This window comes from Chrysemys picta, chromosome 23, assembly GCF_011386835.1.
Source record: "Chrysemys picta bellii isolate R12L10 chromosome 23, ASM1138683v2, whole genome shotgun sequence".
NCBI classification, from domain to species: Eukaryota; Metazoa; Chordata; order Testudines; family Emydidae; genus Chrysemys; species Chrysemys picta.
Window position 1 is genome coordinate 11,769,060 of NC_088813.1, and position 20,580 is coordinate 11,789,639.

Here is a 20,580-nt window from a genome sequence, read left to right on the forward strand (position 1 = left end):
CCAAGTTTTATGTCACTTGGAAAGTGGGGCTGTGTTAGTCAGGCCAAGCTCCCATCCTCTGGTTCCAGAGAGCATTTCAAGCCTGTTACTTCGGACATCTAAACCATCCCCTTTGTTAGGCATAGATTTTTACCTACCCTTAAGGGCAGCCAGGGTGCTCAGGATACGTGATGCCTTTCAGGAGCTGGAGAAGATAGCCTCTTGCAGCACTGATTGCGCATCACCGTCCTAGAGCCTTTGGACCCACCTACATCCATTGATTTTATGACTGACCTGAATATTGAAATAAAACTCAAAAATGGAACACAAAAAACTCTCTTCCTGACCCATTCTTGGCCACCCTCTGAGCAAATGAGGCAAACTAGCTTAGAAAGTAGGTACCTTAGTCTTCCACCAGGGCACAGCTTGCAGACATTGGCAGGGTGTCCTGGCCCAGTTTGTGACTATTTTACTGCCGCTTATAAGGGAGTTCAGTGAAGGAGGAAGTAATTAGGGAATTGTTTCTGGAATTTCCATAGCCCAATTATTACAGCAGCTTTTGGCTATTAGTATCTTTTAACCTCTCGGCAATAAAAACCTGGAGCCCCATTAAATGTACTAATTGCTAAAGGAATGAACCAAGACAACTCCGGATTTTAAAAATCCATATATATAAAAATGTAGTAGCCCTAGGTAAAAATGAAACCATTTTAACAGTTCATAGAAATAAACTAACACCGTTCAGCAAAAATATCACATAAATAAGTTGATTAGCCCCCAAAAGAATATTTCCACACAAGAGGCTGGCTTTCAAGGCTAGTGCCAATACAAGCCCAGCCATTGTGTGCAACTTCAAGGGGAACCAATATTCCAACAGAACCAGATCTCTCCTTGGCCGAATACCAATGGCTAGCGGCTGGCTCAGCATGGGTCATTATGAACAGGCTGAAGTAGAAAAGAGAGAAATGAGAAGAGGGCAATTCAAGCATCCTTCAGTCCTGGCCCTTCCCACTGGCAAATGCAATCATCATTGGCAAAACTCCAACTGACTTCACTGGGAGCAGGGCCGCATCCTTCGAGACTAGTCTGAGTTGCAAAGTTCGGACCCAGACTTGTCCGAAGTTCAAAGATGTTGGATCAGGACCATCACTGAAACCAACGTAGGGTGAATGCTGTGGTCGGGGTCATGTGACACATTCATGATGTGTCTTTGTAACTACACCTACACCCTTCAAGATTTTAAGCTTTCCCTGCCCACACTGACCATAGCCAGCATCTTCATGGCACTGTTTGGGGAGTGGTCTCCACAGCATCTGAGGCCACCCAGCCAGTTTCTTCCAGCTGGGACACCCAGCCGGGATTACATGCACTAACAATCTAGGCACCCATTTTTAAAGCATCTTAAAAGCAGAGTTTAGAGAAACACAGGATAAATAAATAAATAAAGAGCAGTTCAGACTTACTGCAGCAAAGAGCACTAAGCAAACAAGCTCATCACCTATCCTTTACATATTGCTTGGTGTGGGCAGAAGTCTTCTGTTCTACCCCCCCGATTGCTTGTTGTTTCCCTTCATTCCGCTCTCCAGATTTGCAAGGCAGCATATGTCCCGCTTAGATTTCAAGAAAGTGCTGGAATTTGGTAATGTACAAGATGACTGTGGATCTCTTTATGGCAAAAATCAGGCTCTCTCTGATCTCCCACAAACGCCAAAGGATCTGGAGTTAGTTCACATTCTGATGGGAGGAACTGCATCCTTTTCTGGATGCCTCAAAACAACACAGGCAGTAAACTCTTTTCTGGATGACCACATTCTAGACCTGCAATCAGTCCACCTATCCACAGTGAAGTGGATGAGTGTTGATGTAGTCTTAGCATGGGTTTAGGCTCCAAATTCTTTCAGAGGGCAGCCTTGGTATTTTAGAATGCAAACATCATCATCCAAGGCTGTAACGGTCTTTCATTTGGCATGTTGAGTGTAGGTGACTGCATCCTGAAGCACATTCTCCAGAACACAAATCTCCTTGTAAATCAAATGTGAGATCTACTTCACACCCCCATGGTGAACAAGATGATGAATGGCTGGCTTAGCAACCCCCTGGATATTCTTAGAACCTTCCTATGGAAATTGACGACTTAACTAGGTATTGACAGGTTAGAGCAAAGATGGAAGTTTTCAGGCTGAAACATTGCTAAGCAGAAGTCCTGAGAGGTGTGTGGTTGAAACTCAGAACCGAAGTATCCCAGCTCGGGACCCAAACTCTTTTCTGTAACAAAGTATCAGTTAAGCCCTCCACAGTTGAGATGGAAATTTTTTATTGGAACATGATGAAAAATGGCTTTTCAACAAAAAACAACCATTTTCATGGGAAATTTGACTTAAAAAAAAGAAAACTGCAAAGTGAAAGTTTCTTTTTTGGTAAAATGTTTGGTCTTCAATTTTTGAAAACCAAAGTTATTTAAAAAAACCAAACCCCCAAATTTTTAAAAAGTTTTCTATCAAAAGAGATTTTCCATTGGAAAGATTGAAAAATGATCATTTTAAAAAGTTGTGTGAAAAAAATTGGCATTTTTAAACTCGTTCTAGTCAACACTCCTCCAGAGTGCGTAAATATTATACCTAGTTACAGAAAGATAGACCGAGGTTAAATGCAACTAGAGGTCACAAGGCCAATGGCAAAACTGGGACTTGTATGCCCTAAAGCTGGCTTTAACTGTCAGACAATAAAAATAGTGTATACAGTAGTGCATCACAACACACCCTCTTGAATAGTCGGATAAGTGCATACACAAAAACATCAAGATCTGCTTGGTAGTGAAAATATAATTTTATTTTTAGCTGCCAGCAATATACTGGTATATCTGTAAAAGATGATCCAGAGAGTGACAGACATAAGCATACTACAATAAACTGTATGGACTTGTCAAGTATTTCTGCATACCACGCTCCAATTCCAGATGTTCAGTTCCGGGAGTTCGCATCTCACCCCACTTCATCCCACCCACATACAAAAGGCAAGAATTAGTGTCACAAGATAAGTGGGCTGACTTGGGAGAGAAAGTTTTGTTCCAAAGATTCTCGTTTAACGCGTTCAAATCATTATCTGAATGGCAGAGTACATTTTGCTGTTCTTAGCCACTGTGTTCTATGGAGATCGATATCATGGCTTGGCTCAACACAGTCGGTTTTTTTCATGGGTCTGTTCCTTTGATATGAAACACTAATTTGCTTCCTTAGCATAGAAAGTTGATTTAGTCTTTTTTCTGATCAAGGAACTGCACACAAGTCTTTTCAATCAGTTTAGACAGACCTGCTCCAGAAAATTACCAATTTTATGGGGAAAATAGAATTATGCAACTACACGGCTGCAGTCGTCCATGTGGGACTGAGTGCCAGAGAAAAACAGACACATAGGAAATGTTTGGAGTGCATGAAATCATTTCAAGGGTTCACATGCATCCCGCTCAAACAGGTTTGCACATGTAGGAAGTCTTTTCCAGAAAGGAAAACTTTGTTTAAAAACCAAATTCACGTATATACCTCGTTCTCCAGTCAACGCGGGAGGGAATGGGGACAGGGAGTTTCCCATTAATAAGGGTTACTGTAAGTGTTGGTCATTGGGGTCAGACTGAAGTCCTCTTTCCATAGTATACATATAGCACAGCTGGCTAATCCCACCACACATCACCCTGCCAAAGCCCTGCGGGTCTGACCTGCAGGGACGACCTGTAGAGGCGAAAGCTGTTCAGTCTCTACTAAGTTCTTGGCCTCTCTGCTTTGGATGCCAACAAGTGGGACAGCAATAGTGATGCTTTGCAACCCAGATACCCATCCCCTAGGAAATCAGAAAGACAGCAACGCATTTCACAGAGGTCAGCAAGCGGCCACCACATGGCATATCCCCTTTCAGTTACGAACCAACCAGAGCCTCATTTGAGCTTTGACTAGAAGGGAAAAGCGCGTTCTTTTAGTTGCCGTCCAATCTCTGACACTCATCGTATTGAGACAAGAAATACATCAATGGGTGTCAGAGACAGCAAGAGCTTTAACTTGGTTCCCAAGCTTTTAACCGTGTCAGCCATTAAAATTACTTAGTTGTAGCATATTCTATTCAACATCCATGTTTTGAGGATGATAGTTAAGAGATGATTGAAGGGAAATTACAAAGCATCTATGGTTTATACTAGACTACAGGCCTGATATTTTAACAAGGTAAGTGTGTATATGCCTGCTTTTTTGTGGGCAGTTACCAAGTTTGTACACTCAACTGTGGTCACTGTATATACAAATGGTTAATTATGATCATGCGCATCCAGTTACAGCACACACACAAGCTGTGTGCATACAGGGTGCCTAATTTGTTTACAAAAAAAAATCGGGCCTGATCACTAATTAAAAAACAACTCCAAAGGGCCATCCTGATCTAAATTTAATATAGATTATGAATTTCAATTGATTAAGTCATACCCAAAATTAAACTGATTCCTATATTCCATTTTTAGTTGAGCATTTTAAGCTATACAAAGGCAAAAAGCACCAAGCCAATAAACTTCCATTGTTACCCTCCTCGTGTTATTAACAACTAAACAAAACCACGTTTTAATCTGACAAAAAATGAAATAATTGCTCTCTGGATGTAGCACTGGCAAGTATTAAACCCCTAAAGAAGATTTTTACTGCTAGACAAACTTTATTCATGGTGTGAATGGGCCTTTAGGATACAGTGAATATAAAAAGGCTACAGATCATTTTTAACCCGGCTGCTCTAGATTTTCCTTTCAGCTCCTGAACACCTCTGCAATAAATCATAATAGGGTTTGATTTTAAGTGTATCGATCGCTGTCTTTGACAAGACAAGTAACAATTGAGAGTTGTTACAATAATGGAATTCTAGACCTAAGAAGGCAAGACAAAGGCACCGCAAGCCACGTATACAAAGATGGAGTACTCTATTACTTATTTAAAGCTAACTTTATGGATACGTGAAGTAGCAAAAGCAGGATGCTTAGAAAGTCATGCTGTTTTTCATAAAACTAGTGCTTACCAAAATGTTAGTGTAAAAAAGTGTGTTTCTGTGAGCATTTTCGTGTTATTGCAGTAGGTTTAATATCAGAAAAACAACCTACAAGGAATAGCACTTTCCAGACTTCTAAAATCAGTTAAATATAAAAAAGTATCACCACAAAAAATAGGTTAATGCTCTTTGGAGTAGGGTTTGATGGCCTCTAAAATAACCTAGTAATTTATTTCATGCATCAAAACCTTGCCTTTTTGTATTAAAAAAGAAAACCATTCCCTGGTTTAGAAATATTTGAAAATTGCTTTTTAGAAAATTGCAGTGCTATTCCTCAGTGTTGCTGCAGAAAACCTAAATGTAGAGTAGTGCAATGATTACGGATATGCAAAATTGCCGTCCAGGTATGTAGACAAGTGATAGTCAGGGGATAAATTAATTCCTAGAAAGGCTGGCACTTCACAGAGCATTACTTTTAAAGAGAAAACAAGAGAGGGCTTTTCGTTTAGAAAAATGCATATTGTATGTTAAGGCAAATATTCTCTTTTAAAGGTCACTTACACATGCTTCAGAAAAAAAAATCTTTAAAAAATTCTCAGCAAGATTTCTACTCTAGCTGCTGTGTGTGTGTGTGTGTGTGTGTGTGTGTCAGTCTTGCATTGCTAATCATTGCACTCCTAGCTATCATATACAGTAGCTATTTGTCAACTAGAACCCTAAAGTTTACATGTACATTGTTGACGACAGCACAGTTTTCCTAAATAAATGTTACTAAGACGACCTACACAGAACAAAGGCTCTTTACTACCAAAAAAGCAGCCACTTGCAGTTCTTAAAATGAACCAATGGTGGGTGTCTAGCTCTTTTGGTTTCTTCATGATGCGCCATCAAAATGACCTGTTTATCTGGTGTGACCCAAAACTCAGTTCAGACAGCACCAACCATTACTAGCGCTCATTGGGCTCCAGAAGGCCCAGACCTAAACACAGTCTCTGAGAAGCCCCTAAACAAAATTCAGACCAAGATCCCAACTCCTGCAGTTTGGGGCATTCATATCTGGGTCTGTGATGGCCATATTTCGGGGGGGAGGGGGGGGATTGTTTGTAATCCAACAGTTATTTAACAGTATTTTTTTGTCTTTTTTTTTTTTTAATATATATATATATTGCCAAGTATTCTGCAAAAGGCTTTTTTGGAAATAAGATCCTTTGGTATATGACTGGGATAGACAAGCAGGTACAGATCAGTATGTTGTAGATAACTATTTTATCCTATATGCAAACCTTTAAGTAGTAGTAAATTCCAAAATACATAAATATTTCTTGTACCATATACCAAGAGAATATTGTGGACCAATTAGTGAATTTCAAAAGCGTGTCTACACAGAAATGGACCAAATGTTTGCAAGTTTAGCTATAGTTAATAGATAAAGAAAAGGAGTGGAGGAAAATAACCCTTTATGCTGGGGTGTTTAGGGTACCCCAATGCAACATTAAACAAACTGAATTAATGATAATCTTCATATTTGCTGCTAAAGAAGGTAAAGAAAAACAAGCCTCATTACTCCTGTTTTGCAAATTTTAGGTAATTACTGTACCTGCTCTATCCAACGTAACATTGAATAACTGCAAATTCATGCAAAATAAATTGTTATTTTATATGCAAAAGAGCAGTCTGTTAGGAGAAGCATTCTGTTATGGAATATGTGAGAAGTCATCTCTTTTGCAAGTGCTGTTTAGTTAGTGAGTCTCTTCGCTACATCGCTGTAAGCTATTTCAATCTCTTTGTCTCCGGGACAAGTATTGGTGAATTCATCCCTGCTGTAGGCATTGGTCAGGTATCTCCAAATCCCTGCCATTTGCTTGGGAATATCAAAATTGCGATATTTTTTGGCAACCACCTAGAACAAAAAAAGAAAAATGCAATGACTACTTCACATCCTTTACGTTACATCAATTCTTGCATTCTTTGTCACACTAAACCCACAGAGTATAAACCCTGCAATGTAACTTCCATTAAAGATCAAAATCAGTAGATCTTGCCCTTCTGGTATGTATGTGGACCTGGTGGTACACTATATGCTTCAGTTTATCTGAAGACAATGAGCAAACTAGTACTACAGATTAACTATTGCTACAACCAGGCATATAACTTTAACCTGGGGCTCCATCTGCAGTGTGAGACTGCCTAGAACAGTGCAAGAGAAGGGAACAGAAGTCAGACCATGGTAATAAAGAAAAATCTTCATTTCTGCAGAGTTATGCTCTCCCATCTCCCAGATCTTTCAGGTGTGTCTAACTTGTCCTCTGGACCTATATTTGGAATTGTGCGATTTACTTGTATTACTAAGGCCATTTTCTATACAGATAGAAAAAACATGTGCTTAATGAAACGGGGAAAAACTGTAGTCATGGTTGTTTTCTTCTTAAAAAGTCTCATGACTTCCTTGTTTCTACAGTGCATTAAAACCTGGCTTGACTTGGGCCATAAATCCTTGTTTCCTAGTTATCTGTTAGGTCTCACTGTAACTAGGGTAGGCACAGAAGTTTCACAGACATTTCAAGAATCTTTCATTAAATTATTATGCAATGCTGTTAATACTTAACGAGGACATATGTATTGAGCCTTATTTACCAAGTTCATTGCAATAGGATGGGATCCAGGATCTTGTACGTTTTTTCTAACTTTTACTTTTATTATTTTGTAGTATATTATATCCACTGTAAGAAATTAACTGAAATGACTGTGGTCCCTCCCAATAAAATCATTTACCTTGACAATGTGTAATTTAGGTAGCAGATTGCAGTCTGCTAAAGTCATCTCATTGCCATCCAGAAACTTGCGGACAGAAACTGGGATATCCTCCATGCTGTTCTCATCTATCTCATCAGGGAGAGGAGTATTCAGGTACTCATCCAGTTTCTGCAGAGTTTTCAAGAGGCTACGTTCCAAAGCTGCAGGAAAGGAATACAGTTTTAAGCGAGAACAATAAAGAGGAAGGAAAGAAAGCCACAAAGCAGTTTTCAAAGAGTTATCAATCTATTCACTATAGATATCTATACAGGAAGCATGTCTGGTTCTTGCATCCTCTTCCTGATGCAATGTAATGCAAGAAAATTGGCTAAGCTTAAAGCACCGAGAAGGGATTAGTTTATAGACCATCTGTTTTTTACAATTCACGTTTTAAGAAAAGTATGAATTCAGGACTTGTATATTAAGTGGAAAGAAGTGTGTCTACAAAATTCCAATCTATCTCCAGATTTTTGTTTTTTATTCATCTCCTTTTACCTATTGTAGTACATCAGATGCACTTTATAACAGTTACTTGGCACACATGTAGCCCTACATACCACTAAGTCTGCTTACATGAATTTGCATTGCTGGGATACCCATGGCAGTGCCAAAACACTGAAAGCGACATTCGGTCTCCTTTGCCATAGCTATTATGGCAAAGTCACTCTAAAAACAGCTTTAGTGGTAGCTAGTAGCATTATACACTGAATTGAAATCTGTGCTACCTACCAAAACTGGACAAACTGAAGTTTAATCTTAGGTCTTGTCTACGTGGAAACAGGCACAGAAATAACTAAATCAGCTGTAATTCACACCTTCAGCACATGTCTGTGTGGATGCACTTATTCTGGAATAAGACAACCCCTATGTCAGGCTAGGTCTATACTACCTGCCTGAATCGGCGGGTAGAAATCGACCTCTCGGGGATCGATTTATTGCGTCCCGATGGGACGCGACAATCGATCCCCGAATCGGCGCTCTAACTCCACCAGCGGAGGTGGTAGTAAGCGCCGCCGACAAAAAGCCGCAGAAGTCGATTTTGCCGCCGTCCTCACAACGGGGTAAGTCGGCTGCGATACGTCGAATTCAGCTACGCTATTCACGTAGCTGAATTTGCGTATCTTAAATCGACTCCCCCCTGTAGTGTAGATGTACCCTCAGAATAGGGCTCTCTATTCCAGAACAAGTGCATCCACACAGATATACACTCAAGTAACTGAAGGTGTAAATTAACAGTTGATTTAGTTATTCCAGTGCCCGTTTCCATGTAGACAAACTCTTAGCTCTTCCTTATTTTGTCAGCTTGACATAACTTAAAGTCATTAAAATATACCCTGTAAGGGTTTATTGCTATCTAAGGTCTGGTCTAAATACAAGCTTGCACCAGTTTAGTTAAATCACTGCAAAACCCTAGGTGGGCACTTATTTGCCATTTAAGAATGGCTTATGTCATTTTATCTTAAATCTGTTCCTAACCGAAATAAGTCACAAGATTTGCTCTGATTTAACTAAAACAGAATCATACAAACATAGGACTGGAAGGGACCTCAATAGGTCATCTAGTCCAGTCCCCTGAACTGAGGCAGGACTAAGTATAATCTAGACCATCCCTGGCAGATGTCTGACTAATCTGTTCTTTAAAACCTCCACTGAAGGAGATTCCACAACTTCCCTAAGTGATTTGTTGCAGTTCTTAACTACCCTTAGCATTAGGAAGTTTTTCCTAATGTCCAACCTAAATCTCCCTTGATGCAATTTAAGGCCATTACTTCTTGTCCTGTCCTCTCAGTAGTTAAGAAGAACATTTATCAGCATCCTCTTTATAACAAGATTTTATGTATTTGACGATTATTTTCATGTCCCCCATCACCACCACTCTTCTCTTCTCCAGACTAAAGAAATCCAATTTTTTCCACTTTCTTCATAGGTCATGTTTTCTAGACCTTTAATCATTTTTTTTTCTCCCCTCTGGACTTCCTCCAATTTGTCCACATCTTCTCTGAAGCGTGGTGTCCAGAACTGGACACAATACTCCAGTTGAGGTCCTATCAGCACTGAGAAGAGTAGAATTATTTCTCAGGTCTTGCTTATAACTCCTCCTACTCATACAGGCCAGAATGATGTTCACTTTCTTTGCAACAGCGTTACATTGGTGACTCATTTGGTTTGTGATCTACTATAACCCCAAGATCCTTTTCTGTAATACTCGGTCCCAGACAGACATTTCCCATTGTGTATTTGTGCAACAGATCGTTTTTTCTTAAGTGTGGTACTTTGCATTTGTCCTTATTGAATTTTTTCTTATTTACCTCAGGCCACTTCTTCAGTTTGTCAAGATCATTTTGAATTCTAATCCTGTCCTCTGAAGTGCTTGCAACCCCTCCAAGCTTGGTATTGTCTGCAAACTTTATACATCTACTCTCTATGCCATTATCCAAACCATTTATGAAGATATTGAATAGAACCAGACCCAGGACAGATGCCTGCAGGACCCACTCAATATGCCCTTCCAGCTTGATTGTGAACCATGGATAACTACTTTCTGACTATGCTTTTCCAACCAGTTGTCCACCCAGTGCATCTAGGCTGTACTTCCCTAATTTGTTTGAGACGGTCATGTGAAACAGTATCAAAAGCTTTAATAAAGTAGAGATATATCACTTCTACTACTTCCTCCCTAGCCACAAGGCGTGTTACCTTGTCAAAGAAGGATATTAAGTTGGTTTGACATAATTTGTTCCTGACAAATCCATGTTGATTTATTTATCACCCTATTATCTTCGAGGTGCTTACAAACTGACTGCTTGATTATTTGCTCCATTATCTTTCCAGGTACTGAAGTTAAGTTGAGTGGTCTATAATTCCCGAGGTTATCTTTATTCTTTTTTATAGAGGGACGCTATACTTGCCCTTTTCCCAGACTCCACAAGTTCTCAAAGAGAACTGCAAATGGCTCAGACATCTCTTCAGCCCGTTCCTTAAGTATTCTAGGATGCACTTCATCAGGTCCCGCCAACTTGAAGACACCTACCTTGTCTCCATAATTCTTAACTTATTCTTTTCCCATTTTAGCCTCAGATCATATCCCATTTACACTGATGGTCACTATATTAATTATCCAATCACTGCTACTTTTTTTTTTTTTTTTTTGTGAAAACTGACACCAGAAAGGCATTTAACATTTCATCCATTGCTGCATTTTCTGTTATTGTCTTTCCCTCTTCATTGAGTAATGGGCCCATCATGTCCTTGGTCTTCCTCTGGCTTTTAATGTATTTGTAAAATGTTTTCTTGTTACCCTTTCTGACCCTAGCTAGTTTGATCTTTTTTTTGCCTTGGCCTTTTTAATTTTGTCCCCACACACTTGTGTATTTTTATATTCATCCTTCATAATTTGACCTTGCTTCCACTTTTTGTATGGTTTTTTTTTTTTTTTTTTTTTTTGAGTTTCAAGTCGCTGAAGATCTCCTGGTTAAGCCAGGGTACTCTCAGTTTTGAAAGGACATGTTAAATTTGTTGCAACTATGCATGCAGATAAGTCTGAACTCTTGATAAATCAAATTAATCAAAGACAACAGCAGAGGGCAGTAGAGCCCATAAAACACATACAAACCTAATTCTACAACACTGGTTATATTGGAAGAATTTTCTCTTTTCTAAATGTAAACACTGCAGAAAAATAGTAGGATTGTGTGTTTTACTTATATTCAACTGCAACCACCATTTAGGAATAAAATAAGATTCCTCTGATGATTCAAGGGTCCAATCCTGCATTGCTCATGGCCTGTCAGTCTCAAAATTTGGGGTGTTATCAGAAAGCAGTAGCGCTTCTCAAATATTGCTATTTACTCTTCACATGACAAGGTTAAAGCTTTATACCTTTTAAAAAATATGCAAGCCAATGAAATGAGTAAATCAAAACCTTGGATCTGAACATCCTGAATGCTGGGATACTTCAGATATGAAGTTTGCAGCACACTCCCACCACCAGTCCAAAGCAGCTGAAAAATCTTTAAAGAACACTAAGTTCTATGTGAAATTTGGTACTGTGTGTTCAGGTGATTAGTATAAATAGATATTTAACAAGATTCCGCCCCCTCCCCCTTTCACACGGCTAAAACTTCTATACGTTTTATAGGCAAGTTTGAAGTCTGCGCAAGTTTACAACCAACCTCTCCCCCGAGACAGTATTTATAATGCTGATAAGCTTTTCATAGAAGAAATGGAATTGCTCTGTTCTAGTTTATTACTACTATATATTGACCTAGTTATTGGAATGTTTACTATATGAATACATTGGTTTAGTTTAATGGGTAGCTGTAGGAAAACAACTAGGAAGGAAACAATGACTCAAGATAAGCCACTTCTCCACAAGCCCTGGAGGGTTAAGAGACAATGCCATTACAGGAAAAGCCTGGGAACCAGATGATCAAAAGGATTATAGCAGTTTGAAAAGTCTCCCTCTCAGGAGACGTGGGGAGCTGGGGCAATCAGATTGACATGCAGACACATGCCGGGGATGTCTGAAGAAAGTAGGGCTACCTAGTTTACCATCAGAAGACAATAAGACTTAAGATAAGATAGAGACATGGTTAAATTTTTAAACTCCCTTTTTCTCTAAATGCTTTGTTCCTACTGTTAAAAACAAACTATACTTTGGTTTTCAGAAGCTGTTTGATCAGGAAGAACAGTAGATGTCAGAATTTAGTCCGACCTGTTGAGTAAGCACTCTCAATACACAGGGTACTGTAGTGCAAAGCCCTATCTAGGAGTGGGATAATTGTGGAATTCTACCCAGGATAGGTAAAGGCATTGGGACTGACACCCGAGGGGGTGCACTGAGAGAGTCCAAGGAGTCAGAAATGCAGCGAGCCCTGTGACCCACCTCTTCATGGTTTCAAAGTAAAAATAATTTTAAAACTGTATCCTTACTTGTTAAAAGTAGTTCCTTCGGCTGTTGGAACAGATTTTAGAAACCTTATTTACTTCAAGATATTTATGCTACCTTTGTTTCACAGAGTGCAGTGCAAACCGTACATAGATTGGTCAGTGTCAATTGTATACAACACTCATGTTAACACAGGGATGCTCTGGTTACATATGCTATGCTGCAGGGGACAGTTTAAAGTAATAAAACCCCAAATCCAAATTTTATTGGAGTTTTAAGAAATCATGGGTGTGTTTCAATTGAATGCTGCTTGAACGCAGCATTGCCTAACTAGGATTCTCTCTTTAGAAATGCTGACATCCTTTTGTCAAATCCTGTATCTTGAATTAAATGATATTTTAAAGTAACAGCTAAGAGTCCATAGCCCTACAACAACAAAATCCATCAGGGAGATACTACAGAGCAGAATTGTTCTGAATATTGTTTTCTTGAACACAGCTGCTATAATAGATCCCTGGGGCAGAAGGTTGCTTGGCAACTGGGAGTTCTTTATTTACCAATAAGTAATTTAATCTAAGGTCTACATGTTGCAAACTGAACAACCCATTGTGCCTTTAGTCTGGATTGGCTATGTCATTTTGAGGTTAGATGGTTATTCCTAGCAGCAACAAAGCAAGAGAAAAAGTATGAGACATAGTTTTACTTAAAATTATGGTTGAGCACCACTCAAAGTTAAAGCAGTCAGAGGACCAGATAGCTTCTAGTTTAATAGTAAATAAATTACTCTAATACACACGTTCAAATCTGGTCAGAGTCTGCTGGAATGGATGATGAGTGACCATCCTTGTTATCAATACAGTTCCTTAGCAGCTTCATTTTAACCAGGATTTGGTGTCTCTTGTAAAAAAAAGAATTCTTTGGATGACAACCCCAATAAACAGGCGCCACCACGTGTGTAGTAACAGAAGTCATGAGCTAGTATTATGCCATTATCCAACAAGTTTGAAAACATACCCTAAAAATTAACATCTATTTTATAAGGGTAAAAAAATATTTCAAACTCAAGTGTATGCAACTGATTACAGATCACACTGATAGTCCAGATACAGCAAAGTAAGTGCACTAGAGTATCAATAATTGTAAGGGGTTATCAGACATCTGCTCATTAATGCGCTGGCATATGGATTGGTAGCAAGTGTGTGAACAAGACTGTTTACTTATCCAGCCTAATTTCTTGCTCTTTTGTAACTGGTATTTGCATTTTATTTACCCTTTGTGGCTTCTGATAGGTCTGCCGTCTTCACGTAAAAATATAACCCAGGAAAACTCTGCCACAGTGGCAGAGTATGCAAATTAGATTTACAAGCCTCCAGCTAGCAGAGGCTACCTGGATGATGTAAAGATTGCAACTGACCTTTGAACAGCAGGATACCAATTGGGATGACAGCAGCTTGTATTTGCTAGACAAAGGATCTAGACCAGAGTTAGCTCTAGGGAAGAGCTGCTCAGAGAAACCAAAGGTTGAAACAAGCAGCAGCAAGATACAAGACAGAAAGGAAGAGAAATGTGAATTTACAGATGTTTAATATTAAACTGATACTTTAATATTCCCTGCGACTTTTCTCAATCATGAAATTAATGAGCCTATGATCACTTTAAGAGTTAAAATGCTACCCAGTTTCCAGTGGCACAGCACTCAAACTGGAAACTTATAGCAGTGGGGGAAGGGAGTGAAGGTGGATTCTGAAGATGGGAGGGAGTGAGGCCTTCAGGCGACTGCAGGAAGGCATTGAACACTTTCAGCACTAGTTTATCGGAAAGTACACTCATTCTCAGAGTTAAAGGTTAATTAAAACCCCGGTTTTACACACAAGTCCTTAACTTTATCATGGACAGCAAATCAATGCATTTCACATCTCTGCTTTTCAATAAATTACTAAGAATTACTAATGCTGTCCAGGTCAGTTTCTAATGAATTTTTGTGCACAGTTTAAGAGCCGAAGTCTGCTTCTACCCATCTTGGGTTGGAGTTTCAGAAGTGCTGAACACCAACAGCCTCAAATGAAATCAACAGGAATTGTGGATATTTAGCATTTCTGAATGTTAGGCCACTAGTTGCCAATGGGGAACCCAAAGTAAGCTTCCAGGGTAGAAGTAGTCTCTAAATACACAGAATATTTCAAAGTAAATGTGATTAACTATAAAGGAACACTGTCAGTTTAAAAGCGTGACCAGGTGACCAAGACGCCCATAAGTTTAGTGTACATCTGGCTAAAAATTCAGATGTTGAAACGCATTATCTACAGAGTCAGTTTACAGCATGTCACAGGGAGGCTGCATGGGGGCAAGTTGAGCATCACGGCACATTTCAAAGAAGTTGCATCTCATGGTTAAATTCCCCAAATGGGTATTTACAACAGTCTAGACAGTCAGTTTGACTAGACAGCCTAACTGGTCTGGTTCTCTCAAGGCAGATTCGGAGTCACTGGTTCAGAGATCATTAACTCAAAAGACTAATAGCCACCTACCCAATCATGGAGATTTTGATTAATATGATTTAAGATTTACAGTCAGCCATTACAAACTAAAATAGCTTGTTTGTGTGTTTTACACCCTTAAAATGCACCAGTAATTAAGGGGCAGGTCCACTAATGGTACCAATAGTAACAAATGAATTGCAAGACATAAACCCCTCAATTAATAGGACCATCAAATTAGTCCAGAATTAGTAACTGACATCAGCTGCCCCTAGGAGGAAAAAGGAAGTGAGGTTAAGTGTTGTGTGATGAGGACAGAGAGTGAAATTAGTGCTGTCCCATGTTACATGTGTAGCCCTCAGAACTGCCAACAATACCTTAGTTTGCCCTGAAATAGTGTCTTTATGTAGTTTAAACACACCCATCAAAGAGGTGATCTGGGTAGCCCTGGACTTTCTGGGAGCAAAATCAGATTCAAGGGATGTCTAGTTCAGGGAAGTTATTTGTGGACATCAGCAGTGCTGTCTGGACACAACCTCTACCATACCATGTTCTACCTTGTAGAAGGGGAAATAGTACAAAACAATAGAAAGAAAACAAAAGAGAAACAAAAAAGAAAAGAATGAACAAAACAAAAGAGAAACAAAAGAAAAGAGAAAGAGAAAACAAAAGAAAAAAACAAAAGAGAACGAATACGAAAGAGAAAGAACGACAGCTGCTCTTGCCAAACCCACAACCCAATGAAATACCAGGCACTAGAGATTACAGGACTGAGGTCTCCTACCTTCATTGGCCTCTGGTCTGGAATTCTTGATAAATGCAGAAAATTTGGCAAAGATGTCCATTCCAGCGGTGTTTGATTCTGGGTGCTTTGGTGAAAGCTTTAAGTACCTAAGCAGAAAGATGCAATAGTTTGTGGGCAAATATTCCAATAGCAGTTCTACTGCAATATTCAGCAGAAACACTATGACCAGTCAGCCATGTATTTATTAGCAGTAAGCAGGCAAAGAAATGTGTACACTCTACTTAGGTTTTTAACACATTATATCAGTGGATTCCGACTGGTGATCAGTGGACCCGTGGGGTACGCAGACTACGTCTAAGATTTCCAAAGAAGTCATTACCTCCATTCAAAATTTCACAGGGGTCCACAAATGAAAAAAAGGTTGAAAACCATTGTTCTATATTATGCGCATCTTTATTAAAAAAATGTAGTCATTTTCAGGCCCAAAATTTAAGTTTACAAGATCCAAATGGAAATGTTTAGTGTTTTTTAAAACAAATATCAACAAACTGTGTTGATTTAAACATTTGCAATGTTGCACTGAAGCAGTGCAATCAGAATCTGGAGATGAAACTGACTGCCAAATGTGAAACTGGCTCTTCTACTTTCACTGTAAACCTCAATGATCTGCAAATACTGAACAGCATAAACAGTGAAAGGGAAACTCAATTTTATTAACTTAAATTGGTATCAACAACATGCAAGGAATTTAAAAAAAAATTATGTTTAACCCAAGTGCCCCTTTAAAATGTTCTTTAGACTTGTCTCAACGTGACTTATCTATCTATAACATGAGTCAGGACCTGGAATTCTGAAGAACTTCAGTGCTTATTTCTGCGATAAGGATTACCAGAGGACATGCCAATTCCACTGGAAAATATGAAAAAAACCTATATACAGCATGTAAAATGGGTATCCAGTTACATTGAGGGTCACAAAGCTAGGATTTCTGAGCTGGCTGTGGGTTTTAGTTACGTGTTCACCAGCAGAACCTTTAAAATTTTATGTTCTTTACATATTTGTAAAGATCAGGAGACTATAAAATGCCCAGCTAAGCTTTACAAACAAAAATGTTAATGCACAACCCGGTGCAAAGGGAAACACACTGCTCTTTTGAATACGGAGATCTGTCCTGTTGCTCTTTTCTGTGAAGCAGTGATCTTTTTAAAAGGTTCCTTGTCACTATGTAACTGGAATCTCTTGATCGATACAAACAATATTGTCAGGGCCCGCTCTAGGATGTTTAGAGTGCCATGAGTGGGGGAAAAAGGGGTTGAGTGGTGGAACAATGTGGCAGCCACCCTGATTGCCCGCCCCCCCCCTCCCCCCCAGGCTGGCCCTGAATATTGCTGTCAGTTACACTGAAGAATAGTGGCTCATTCTTGTCTAGTTAATGACAGGCAAACATGTACTTATTTAAGTCAAGACTGCACTGATCCTTTTCCTAAACATGAAAATTGGAATATTCAGTCAATGTGTTGAAATATGTACATTTTGACTAGCTTTCTACTGAAGTGATATTTAATATTTCTCATTTTAGGTATTAGTGCCCTTTTATTTTTTTCCCTAAAATATGAACCAAATGTGTTCCTATTCTGTATTACTTGACTGCTGCCTATAGTGAGACTAGATCTAAATTACATTTATAACACTAAAAATGTTTTCCATGTTTCTCTTCCCAAATGATACTGGCTACTCAACGGAGATTCAGTTGGTTTAAAAAATTGCCATATATCTAGTTTCTTTTCAACTTTCATCTCCCAAACCAATAGCCACAAGACAGAGCAAATGACTACAGTCTTGTATTAAAAAAAACCTTACTAAGCTCTGTTGTAATGTAATTTGATCAGGAGAATCAAAACGAATTTGAAAATGGTTTATGAAAACCACGTTAAGCAATTAGGCATATTTTTTTTATCAAATATCTCTGTGCAAAGTAAACAGTAATACTGATGTGTGGGAAGCGTTTTGAAGAGAATTTGTCACTGTCTAGTGTTAATCAACTAGTTTAAATGAGAACTATGTTTGAAGTGAGCTTTGGAACCCTTCCAACAGTGCTATGAGCACAGGGCCAAAAATCAGTAGTGTTGTCCACAATACCACCACCCACTCACTTGTTGCTTTCCCCCAGAGGATTCCCCTACTAGTCACTTAATATCAAAATAAGGGATTTTAATAGCAATTTTTAATTCCTAGGTCCCTCCCTCTCATGGGCTATCCTAAGGGTACGTCTACACTACGAACCTTACAGCAGGACAGTTGTACCACTGCAGCTCTGGTGCTGAAAGATCTCATGTAGCCTCTCCATGCCGCTTTTGTCGGTGAAACTTATGTCGGTCGGGAGAGGAGGGTGGCTGTTTTTTCACACCCCTGATCAACAAGTTTTGCTGACAAAAGTGCTAGTGTAGACAAAGACCAAGGGTATGTCTACACTGCAATAAGAAGTGTGACTGCAGCAAATGCAGACATAGATCAAAACTAGTTTTGATCTAACTAGTTCAAAAAACAATAGCGATGAAGTCATGGCAGCATGGAGAGCAGCACAAGTAAGCCACTTCAGTACATACCCACGGCCTGGGTGGGGTTGCAGAGGCGTTATTGCTATTGTTGTCTGAGCTAAAGCTAGTTCAAAGCTATCTCAATGTCTACATGTGCTGCAGTCACATCTCTCATTGCAATGTAGACATACCCTAAGGATGAGCTCAACCGAGCTCTGATGTCATCTACCTCAAAGTTTGGATCCCAGTTTCTGATTTAACCCATTATGTACAGAGAGGCCATTCACAGAAGTGTAACCCAGACTTTGAACACCCTCAGCGTTGACGGTTGAGATCCTGGGTTTTACTCAAGCCCACCTTTAACTGGAGACCACTAACTCTCCCATGACTCCTCCAAAATCGGTACAAAACCCTGCAGATTATACATAGGGTTCACACCGTAGGTAAGGAGAGCACTTACAGTATTTTGCACAAAAAAAGGTGGTCAAGACTCAAGAGTGGTTTACAACATAAAATCCAACCAGAAAACAAAATTAGATTAAAAAATAAAGTTGCTTTCTGATCAGCAAGAGACCGCTTTATTAGTGTACAGTAAAACAACCTCACTGGTAATCGATCAATCCCTTTTGACCTTCCTTTTTTCAGATGACTGAATAGACACAATGGCTCTTTTCTATTCCAAGAACAGCTTAAGGTGGACTGGTATGTTTGATGTTAATAGTTCTCAGCTTAAAGAAACAGACTTTTTGTAACCTTAACTTTCTGACCCTTTCCTATGTGGGATAAAAATACCTCAGTTCATTTACTTTTACATCTACATAGTGCCTGTCGCCCCACAGAGATATTAAAATGCTTGCAGATGTTAATTCAATTCAAAACACGCTTAAAAGTGAAGTGTGTGTTTGGAAGAGAGAAGACTTGCCTTATGGACAGTCAAGTACATTAGCTGTCCAAATGTATTTTTTACTTGTAGAGAACTGGACAAGTCCTGCTTCAGATTCTCTTAAACCCCCCTGGGGTAGAGACTATAATTACATATTTCTGCTTTCTGGAGCAAGCATATAAAATCAAGCACATGGTGCTTTTAACATAATAGAAGGGGGGTTACAGTGGAAAGCTGCCCCCCTTATCACTGCAATCCAGTGCTCAGTGAATGGAAAGTTGGGCTCTATACACAGTAGAATAACTATAGGCAGCCATACACAGTCTGCTTTGCTCCGTTAGTCCTGCCAGCCCAAGGGAAAGGAGACATTTTTAAAAACATGTAACTTAAAAACCATCTGTCCCAGAAGATAAGTGGTCATTGACCTCAAGATTCCTAACAAGGGAAGAAAAAAAACTATGATGTTCCAGAAATCCTTCCTTTTCCTGAAGGCTCAGAGGAGAGAGAGAGAGAGAGAGAGAGAGAGAGAGAGAGAGAGAGAGAGAGCGCGCGCTCAGATAGCAAGAGACTACCCATGTCTGATCAACACCATAGCCTGCCAGTTGGAGTTTAAAGGGTATTTGATACAGTTTCCTGCTCTTGCACTATATAACCTAATGAATAGAACATGTATTCACATCTTTCCATCACAATTTTGACAGGCTTAAGGCTCAACCTTAGCCTCACATGCACATTTAGAAGTGGGGAGCATATCATTGTGTGTGGCAAGACAGGCCCAAGCCACAGAAAGTCTTGAAAAATCAGCTACTGCCAACTTGCACAGCAATATGATTGATTCTGCAATGATTATACAAGATTATCCTTTTTCTTATTCAATAAACTAGGAAGGAATGAGGAAAGACTTTCTAATGGAAAATATGCAAGTCACTGACATTTACCATCCTTACTTGAAATGAACATTTCATTTGAACCAAAAGGCTGAATGCCATGTCATTTACTTCTAGAAGAATGCCTGCAAATGCAAATCTTGCAAAGACCATAGGCAGATCACCGGGAAATAGGTTTTCCTAAAGATTTAATGTTAATGAATTGGTATCTAGTTCTGTGAAGCGGGGCCCCATTTTCAGTTACACGAGTACAATCTTATTAGCATGGCCTTCGTATCTTGCCTCCTTTCTAGCACACAGCCCCACCCTCAACCACCAAAAATGAAAAATATTCAGGCTCCAATATGCATTTATAAAACGATAATGATAATCTCTAGT

At 39.3% G+C, this 20,580-nt stretch overlaps 1 protein-coding gene across 2 annotated transcripts in view; it reads right to left on the reverse strand.

Annotated features, from left to right (window-relative positions):
- Positions 1–2,786: 2,786 nt before the first annotated feature.
- CLIC4 (chloride intracellular channel 4) overlaps positions 2,787–20,580 on the reverse strand; it is a 58,041-nt gene continuing 40,247 nt past the window's right edge. For both annotated transcript variants that reach the window (XM_005302063.5, XM_042844700.2), the window contains exons 4-6: positions 15,935–16,041; positions 7,765–7,946; positions 2,787–6,892 (exon numbers count right to left, since the gene is read on the reverse strand). In XM_005302063.5, coding sequence (XP_005302120.1) covers positions 6,728–6,892; positions 7,765–7,946; positions 15,935–16,041 — 454 coding nt within the window. In that variant the 3' untranslated portion in view covers positions 2,787–6,727. The remainder of the gene's footprint in view (positions 6,893–7,764; positions 7,947–15,934; positions 16,042–20,580) is intronic.